Source organism: Lipophrys pholis (assembly GCF_963383615.2).
Source record: "Lipophrys pholis genome assembly, chromosome: 8".
NCBI lineage: Eukaryota > Metazoa > Chordata > Actinopteri > Blenniiformes > Blenniidae > Lipophrys > Lipophrys pholis.
Genome location: NC_137630.1, coordinates 6,443,303 through 6,452,397, shown reverse-complemented (window position 1 = coordinate 6,452,397; position 9,095 = coordinate 6,443,303). Strand labels below are relative to the sequence as shown.

The following is a 9,095-nucleotide window of genomic DNA, read 5'->3' as shown; positions in this document are numbered from 1 at the left end:
ACGTCAGGCCAGGTGGGCACCAAAAACTGTTCAACCAGACGCCCTCTCACGGCTGCTTGACTCCTCCCCTGCGGTCGAGGGCTCTGACACAATTTTGCCCTCCACATGTTTTGTGGGGGCGATCTCTTGGGAGATAGAGGAGAGAGTCAAGAATGCTCTTGAGGGCTAGCCGGTACTGGGGAAGTGCCCACCAAACCACCTTCTTGTTCCCGAGACCCTCAGGTTCGACGTGATCCTGAGGGACCACTCCTCGTCTGTGTTCTATCATCCGGGAGGCAGCAGAACTATTTTCGCGGTCAGACAGCGGTTTTGGTGGCCCAGCACCTACAGAAACATTCAGGACTTTGTGGCCACCTGCCATGTCTGCGCCCAGCACAAAGACCCCCGTTGTCCAGTGCCTGGCCTCATGCACCCCGTCGCAATGGGCTTCGTTACTGGGCTGCCCGTGTCTGGAGGTAATACAGTCATTCTCATGGTTGTGGACCGATTCTCCAAAATGGGGCATTTCATTGCTCTCCCTAAACTGCCTTCCGCCAAAGAAACTGATACTCTACTGAATCAGGTCTTCAGAATCCTCGGGTTCCCAGTGGACCTGGTGTCGGACCAGCGCCTGCCTGCAAACAATTGAACTCCTACATGTCACCTGTGTTTCCCTGTGTTTCGCTCAGTGCCAGGTTGTCTTTGTCCCTCTTCAGTAGACATCCCATGTCTTTTGTATCCACCCTAGTGTTTCCCCGCCGTTTGCCCTTAGTGCTTTTGGACGTCTGTTTATTGGACCTGGCTTTGGGTTACCCTGTTGGACACTGTTGCTCTTACCTCTAATAAACTCTGTAAACTGCACGATGGAGTCCGAATCTGCTGCGCTCACCGTGTTGTGTGACAGATTTATCTGATGTGTTTTTGTGTGGTTTGCATTTCATCCCTGCTGGCAATTCTGGGGGGTGATGTATCCTCCATCAAATTAGCAGTAGATAGTAAATTAAAGAGTAAAAGACACGCTGTGGACGGAGCGAGGTGACATTCAGGGAAAGGTCAGAGTCTGATCAACAGCTTTTATGGCGAACCCCCCAGGAAATGACAGTGTAGAGTCGTGTGTGTGTGTGTGTGTGTGTGTGTGTGTGTGTGTGTGTGTGTGTGTGTGTGTGTGTGTGTAATCAGCTGTCGGCTGGCTCCTGGCAGCAGTGGAGAGCAGAGCTGTGTGCAGCAGCAGCAGCAGCAGCAGGAGGAAGATTCACATTCAACCTGAGCTCTTCACAACAAAGCTCATTGTTTCTCCGCTGGTCTGATTGTGTGTGTGAGTGTGTGACAGAGAGTGTGTGACAGAGAGTGTGTGTGTTTGGATTGCCTGTTTTCAGACTCCAGTGACTGTGCTGACAGCAGTCTACAGACAAGGTAAGCCTGAAGCAGACCGATGTCTGGTCAATGTGACGTTAAAGAGCTGCTCTCCAGCAGTTTCACAACTTACCAGCAACACAAAACTTTTCTCCTTATTCTCTCTTTACCAGACCTTTCTGCAAATTTCCTCTTAGTTCGTGACAAACTCTAAAATCAAGAGTCAATTCTGTGAGTGAGATTTTGAGAACTGATCAGAATTAGATCAAATTGCTTTGTACTTTGACTGAACTTTGTCTTGCTTGCTTCAAAATGTGAAAAATGTTTAATACTGTTAGATTACAAAGGTATTTCATCAGGCCCACTGTGATTTTTAGGAAAATTTACATGTTTCCAGTCACAACCTTTTTTTCCCCCACAAATTGTTGTACTTTGGAACTCAGCAGAAAAAGACATTATCTAACATTTTTAAGCTCTAAATTTTAGAATCAGTGTGATGATGGATAGTTGTCCAAAATAAAGCTTGATTAATTATACACGAATAAAGTAAAGTATATTTTTAGTGACCCTAGAAAGTCACAATTTGAAACAATGTAAAGAAAAAAATATCCAGAAAGAGTGAGGGCTATTTATTTATTAATTTTATTCTTTAAGGTACGTATTTAGTTGAGAATATAGAGTCACTGAAACGTCCACAGACAGTGTATTTCATGTATTTCAGTCACTTTGTACATGACTACCATTGGTACTCTAATGCATGAAAAGTATTCAGTGACACTAACTGAATTTAGGGGGTGATTATAGTTACTTTACTACCTTTAAATACCTCCTTAGATGTTCTTGTTTATCACAGTGCTGAGCTGTCGGCACCGTGTGGCTCAGATCAATCATGTATATGTGTACAATAATTAAAAATCTAAAAAGCTCATGTGCCTCGAGGAGAGAATCCAGCCGCCATCATCTGCAATAAATGTTAAATTTGGCAGTTTGTGTTTAAAAAAGGTATTGTGCCTTCAACTAAATAACAGTTCTAGGTATGTTCATTCGGTCTTTATGGTTCTCGCTGAGTACAACCCCTGGCAAAGATTATGGAATCACCCGTCAGGCTTGGAGGTTGTTCGTTCAGTTGTTTAATTTTGTAGATAAAAAGCAGATCACAGACATGCCATAAAACTAAAGTCATTTTAAACGGTAACTATCTGGCTTTAAGGAACACTAAAAGAAATCAAGGGAACAAAATTGTGGTCGTCAATAACAATTGCTGGCTTTTATAGCAGCTTGCAGTCTCTGAGGCCTGGACCTAACAAGAGACAAACAGTACTCTTCATCAATCTGGATCCAACTTTCTCTGCTGTTGTCAGATCAGCTTTGCAGGTTGGAGCCATTTTCTTCAAATTCCACCCCAGAGTTTCATTTGGATCGAGATCCGGACTATTTGCAGGCCATGACATTGACCTCATGTGTCTTTCCTCAAGGAAAGTTTCCACAGTTTTTGCTCTATGGCAAGAGGCATTATCGTCTTGAAAAATGAAGTCATCGTCCCCAAACATCCTTTCAATTGATGGAATAAGAAAAGTGTCCAAAATGTCAACGTAAAGCATTTATTGAAGATGTAATGACTGCCATCTCCCCAGTGCCTTTACCTGACATGATATCGTCAATAACTGTGGAAATTTGCATGTTTTCTTCAGGCAGTCGTCTTCATAAATCTCATTGGAACGGCACCAAGCAAAAGTTCCAGTATCATCGCCTTGCCCAATGCAGATTCACGATTCATCACTGAAGTTGACCGTCATCCAGTCACCCACAGTCCACCATTGCTTTTCCACAGCCCATTTTAACCTGGTTTGTTTCTGTTTAGGTGTTAATGATGGCTTTTGTTTAGCTTTTCTGTACGTAAATCCCATTTCCTTTAGGTGATTTCTTACCGTTCGGTCACGGACGTTGACTCCAGTTTCCACCTATTTGTCCCTCATTTGTTTTGCCGTGCATTTTCTGTTTTCAGGACATGTAGCTTTGAGTTTTCTGTCTTGACACTTTGATGTCTTCCGTGGTCTACCAGCACGCTTGCCTTTTACAGCTTTCCCATGTTGTTTGTACTTGGTCCAGATGTTAGACACAGCTGACTGTGAACAACCAACATCTTTTGCAACGTTCCGTGATGATTTACCTTCGTTAAGACGTTTGATAATCCTCTCCTCTGCTTCAACTGACACCTCTGGTGTTGGAGCCATGATTCATGTCAATCCACTTGGTGCAGCAGCTCTCCAAGGTGTGAGCGCTCCTTTTGAAGTGCAGACTAATGAGCGGATTTAATTTAATGCAGGTGTTGGTTGAGGCAATGGAAATTTACAGGGTAATTCCGTATTTTTTTCCTCAAAATTGAGTGATTCCATAATTTTTTCTAAAAAGGCAATTGTTTTTGACTCCCACAAATTTTTTTTTCTTGATTTCTTTTAGTGTTTCTTAAAGCCAGAAAGTTGCCATTTATTTCGAATACGAAAACAATTGAAATGACTTTAGTTTTGTGGCATGTCTGTGATCTACTTTTTATCTACAAAATTAAACAACTGAATGAACAATCCTCCAAGACTGACTGGTGATTCCATAATCTTTGCCAGGGGTTGTACTCATTTCCTCTCCTCTGTCTTTAAACCACTTTGAGGAGACCTCCAGTTGAGTCACTTTTCTCCCGGACATCGCTGTATTGGTGCAGCTTTTCAAAGCAGAGTACTGTTATCTGGATGTCAGAGTGACTTTTACTTCTCTGTAGAATACAAACTGTATCAGATTGTCTTTATTCACATTAAAAAGACAAGACGAAGAAGAGACAATATCTAGTTTTCCTTAGACCCCCAACATAAGACCATCCCTCTCTGGAAGAAAAATACAAAAAACAAAAACTGCTCCTGCTGCTGCTCCTGCTGCCGCTCCAGCTTCAGTAACATCCCGTCCGCCGTCTCTTCTTGTTTCTGTTTGGCTGAAGATGATCGAGCTGGGCCTTGCTGACGGCAGCTTAATCGACGAGCTGATCGAGCTGACGGCACAGAGCCTCGGAAACCTGGAGATCCAGGAGCACTTCAACATCATCAAGGAGATCGGCAGAGGGAAATATGGAAAAGTGCTGCTGGTCACTCATCGCTTCAGGGGTACGGCCAGCTTTTGGTTTCTAACGTCTTCAGGCTCGGGGCTTTCAAGTATGGGTTAGTTAGTTAGTTAGTTAATACTCACATTTTGAGCGACAGTATTTGTGTTTAATACTTTATCTTGGAACAAATAAACAATTTTAACAAGAGACATTCTCAAGAAGTCTCTGTGGCGCAATCGGTTAGCGCGTTCGGCTGTTAACCGAAAGGTTGGTGGTTCAAGCCCACCCAGGGACGACTGTGAGCCATTCTACCCCCGGCTTGCTCAGATTTTAGAGCATGAGCCTTGCAGTCTCAAGGCAGTGGGATTATGTCACCACGCCTTCCCGTGGAGTCACCACCTCTACGAAGGTTTTTAATCAGTGTGATGTGCGTGACGCTGCTCATACTGCCACCCCCGTGACCCAGAAAGGGAAAAGTGGGAGTAAATGGATGGATGGACACTTAAACCAAAAATACAAAAGAGATTGTTACTGATCACCAAGTTCTTTTCCTATCCAATACCAAGTCAAACCAGAGCTGGTTATGACACCTACATACACATAAGTTTGTACTGAGTGAGGTACAAGGTCCTACAAATAATAGTTTGTAAAAATGATGATGTTCTTATTCTTTGTTGGAACTCCAAGCATCACGGTTTCCGTCCGGCTTCACCTAAACACGTCATTCACTGACATGATGATCTAAACTGCAGCTTCTTCATTAGCTTCACTGATCACACATGGAAGAAGAAGTAACTGGACCAAATTGCAGTAAATATGACCTCAATATTGAAATACCGATGTTAATGTAAATTGATCTCTAAACAGAGAAACGTGGTATCAGAAGAATCAATTTTTGGGATTAATCTGCACATCGGGAGAGATTATTTTTCATTTCTTTGAGAACATTGAGCTTCCAATTTATAATTTCCGATTCTTACAAATAGGAAACAGTAATTATTTAGACGACCCCCCAACATCAGACCCTTAGCCCTGAACCCTTTGTAGAGCTCTTAGTTTTTATGGAAAGAAAATCAAATCTTTATGTACTTTTAAATCATTTCTTTTTTGTGAAATGTTTCCAAGACTACAGTCTATTTAATGTCCAATTTAATTTGTTATTTGGAAGTTAAATTATATCTTAATGAGTAAGAATTCTTTTTTCAGTGGCCTATCAAAATGCATATGATCAAAAATATCAAACTATTGTTTTTTAAAGCAAATCACAGATACTTAAGTTGGACTCAAAAGGCAAAACAATAGTGTTTGTGTGATTATGAAAACTTTAAAGCGAAGGTTTACTAAATGTTTAAAAATCAATCCAAACCACATCAATTCACCTTGTTTTGTTACTATAAAGTCAAGCTGCTGCCTGCCGAGTTAAAAATGGTCCCCAGATTAAAGTTTGTTCCCAGGCCACAGCTTGGACTCCTCTGCTTTAGATAAAATACAGAGAAATAATTTTTACGTGGCGAATAAGGCTTGCTGGCTTTAGGCCTGGATGCTTTTAATTTGAAAAGCATTACAGTGACTGTGTTTACATGGTTGGGGGGTAACCCCTGAGATCTCTATGATTTTGAGTAAACATCCATATAAGGCTCTGACTAATAGATTTAAATATCGTCTTACTGAAATGGTCATAGGCATGTAGGTTACTTTTCTTCTGTCAGCTGATGTCCATGATCCGTGACAATAATAGCTGGATGTTCTGCAGGAACTCCCATGGCCTTGAAAGTGATGCCCAAAGCCTCAACTAAGCTGCAGGGCTTCCTGCGGGAGTACTGCATCTCCTTACACCTGTCACACCACCCCTGCATCGTGGGCCTCTTTGGCATCGCTTTCCAGTCTAATGAGCACTACTGCTTTGCCCAGGAGCTGGTCATTGGGAGGGACCTTTTCGCGGTTATTCAGCCAAAGGTGAGTCGAACAGTCATGGCATAGGACAGAGTCCAAGTCCAGAGTCTCAATGACGTCGATTATAGCTTCTCTGTTTCTTCCAGGTGGGTATCCCTGAAACTTCAGTCAAGCGCTGTGTCCTTCAGATCTCCAGCGCTTTGGAGTTCATCCACAGCCACGGCCTGGTCCACCGCGACGTCAAGCCAGAAAACATCCTCCTGCTGGACAATCACTGCTGCCAGGTCAAGCTGGCAGACTTTGGCCTTGCCCAAAAGCGAGGCACCCTGATAAGCTACATCACGGGAACGCTTCCCTACATGGCCCCAGAACTGTGCACGGTGGCCCTGCTGGAGGGCCAACAGGAAGTCAGCGCTCCGCCGCTCAGCGTGGAGCCCGGTCTGGACACGTGGGCCTTTGGAGTGGTCATCTTCTGCATCCTCACCGGCTACTTCCCCTGGGAGCGCTGCATGGACTCCGACGACTTCTACCAGGAGTTTGCAGAGTGGTGCCAGATGGAGGAGAGGCCGGACACTGAGGAGGACGTCCCTCTGTTGTGGAAAAGATTCACTCCAGACGCTATGGAGATGTTCGCCAAGCTTTTGGATCCAGACGTGGGGAAGAGGCGTGCGGTGGGGGTGGTGAAGGCGTATGTGGACAAGGAATGGTTGAAGAAGGTACAGGGTGACGAGCAGGGTAAAATCAGTGACTCTGGGAATAATGGCGGGAACAGCAAGGAGGACAACGGAACAGAAAGTGATATGAAATTAATCTAAAAGAAGCTGAGAGGTGGCTTGTAATCTGTAGGTAAAAAGCATGTGGTTTGTATCATGCTGAATGAAAGCGAATCATTCTGAGTCCGCTTTTGGCTCTTTGATGGGATCCAACAGAGACCAATCAAAGTGCTGCTGGAACATACTGACAGAATCAGATTTAAGTGAAAGCTGTAAAGATTCAGCATAAAATACTTTAGTAAGGATGAAAGCACCTCAAAATCCAACTTGTAGTCTCTTTATAGACAGTTCTATTTATAGTGTACAAGATTAGGTCATTGGCACCAATTCAATGTGTAATAAATACAATTGTGCTCAAGTGGAGGTGCTTTCACAAAGTTTGACTAAATTATCTGGTAGTTTCCAACCGGAGAACCATGAAACAGCCACAAAATAAGTCTTTACTTTAGTCAGAGCAACAAGCAGTAAGAAAGTTTCTGGTTCGACTGCAATGGGGGCCTTCCTGTGTGGAGTTTCCATGTTCTACCTGTGCCTTTGTGGGTTCTTCAGCTTCATTCATAAAAACTTACTCGGTGAACATCTAATGGGTGGAAACCAGGGAGCATCATTCAGACGCTCGAAGTATCTCAAATGGCTCGGCTGGACTTTAAGACTCGATCAGACGCTTGAGCTCGAGCTGTAGAATATGGATGAATGGACGACAAACCATATGAGACATGAGACGACTCTTCTTGGAAGCTGGTTCAACTCTGGACCTCGACTATCTTCAGTAAATGTCAAGAGTTCTGCAAATAATCCGTGATTTTTGGTGAAACACATTCCCCTTATTGCATTTCTGAATCACTTCACGCAGACTTTTCCTTTGACCAAATCCATTTTGGGCTGTGGAGGAAAGCGAAAGTGCTCAGACAAAACGGAGAACATGCAAACTCAACACAGAAAGGCCACACGCGGTGTTGATCCCTGTGAAGCAAGGCGAGAGCAAAAACCACGGCACCACCGCGTGGTCCTGATTTCAAAAGAAAATCTATTATTCCAAATGGCTTTATGCTCCACTGTTTCCCTATAAAAGCTTCTAAATATTCAGAACCAGTCTTATGTTTTTAAGAGCTGAGCTATTGTATTGATCAATAAAAATACAGCGGTGGAGAAGTTAACTACTCCCACTTGAAATGTATAATTAAGTCTAAGTGGTTGACTTGCAGTATTAAGCCCTGTTTACACGACAACGTTTCACGTGAGAACACCGAATCCGCAAAAAAAAAGCAGCAGCGGACACAGAGACAACGATGCAGTTAGTATGCCGGGCCACTGGAGGGCGCTGCTGCTTGATTTTGTAATGAAACTACACAGACGTGTGCAGAGAACAACACACTATAAACGTGAAGAAAATGGAGAGAACCCGACATCCGCATGGACTGATGACACATCGGATGCTATCAGGGGAGAGTCTCAACTATTAAACTACTGATCTGGAAGATAAAACTCGAATATAGACCGCGGGTCGTACCACTACGCAGCCGCCATGTTTGTTTACAACTGGATGAGCAGGAGGGAGGGGGAGAGTTGTGCATGCGCAGTAACAGGCTCTGTAGCCTCCATCAGTCTCTGCAGGAGGGATTTGCGCCGTGAAAGAATCTTTCCACCTTGGGAGCCGGATTAAAAACTTTGCGGATACAGTGCATGGTCATGTTATTTAGCCTAAATCACACCACAATGTATTTTTCTAAATATAAAATATCCACCATAAATAATCAGTTTTCTAAAAAAAAAATTATGCTAATCTATCCATCCATAAGCTCAAATGCATGTTTTCTGACTGTGGAAGAAAACCTGAGCACTGAGGGGAAACCGTCACAGAGGAAGAACATGCAGACTACATAAAGAAGCTCCACAGGAAGTGAAGGGGTCTTTCACTGCTGAGCACCTTCAGATTAAATACCACCAGGGATTTAAATTAGATTATTCATGAGCTCTGATGACTATATTCAAATTTCAGGAAAAAAATC

General features: G+C 43.4%; 1 protein-coding gene across 1 annotated transcript; it reads left to right on the top strand.

The window, feature by feature from the left end:
- The first annotated feature begins 1,019 nt into the window (after positions 1 to 1,019).
- On the top strand, positions 1,020 to 8,762 carry LOC308112828 (serine/threonine-protein kinase SBK1). The gene is made up of 4 exons (XM_080468591.1): positions 1,020 to 1,392; positions 4,319 to 4,481; positions 6,174 to 6,376; positions 6,460 to 8,762. Exons 2-4 carry the CDS (start codon positions 4,319 to 4,321, stop codon positions 7,126 to 7,128), a joined length of 1,035 nt encoding a protein of 344 aa, XP_080324717.1. The 5' UTR covers positions 1,020 to 1,392; the 3' UTR covers positions 7,129 to 8,762.
- The last annotated feature ends 333 nt before the right edge of the window (positions 8,763 to 9,095 follow it).

Bases quoted from the DNA above. Each gene is read 5' to 3' on its own strand.
- LOC308112828 (XM_080468591.1), top strand. From the start codon at position 4,319: ATGATCGAGCTGGGCCTTGCTGACGGCAGCTTAATCGACGAGCTGATC. The intron at 4,482-6,173 runs GTACGGCCAGCT...GATGTTCTGCAG, and splicing joins GGTCACTCATCGCTTCAGGG to GAACTCCCATGGCCTTGAAA. The intron at 6,377-6,459 runs GTGAGTCGAACA...TGTTTCTTCCAG, and splicing joins TCGCGGTTATTCAGCCAAAG to GTGGGTATCCCTGAAACTTC.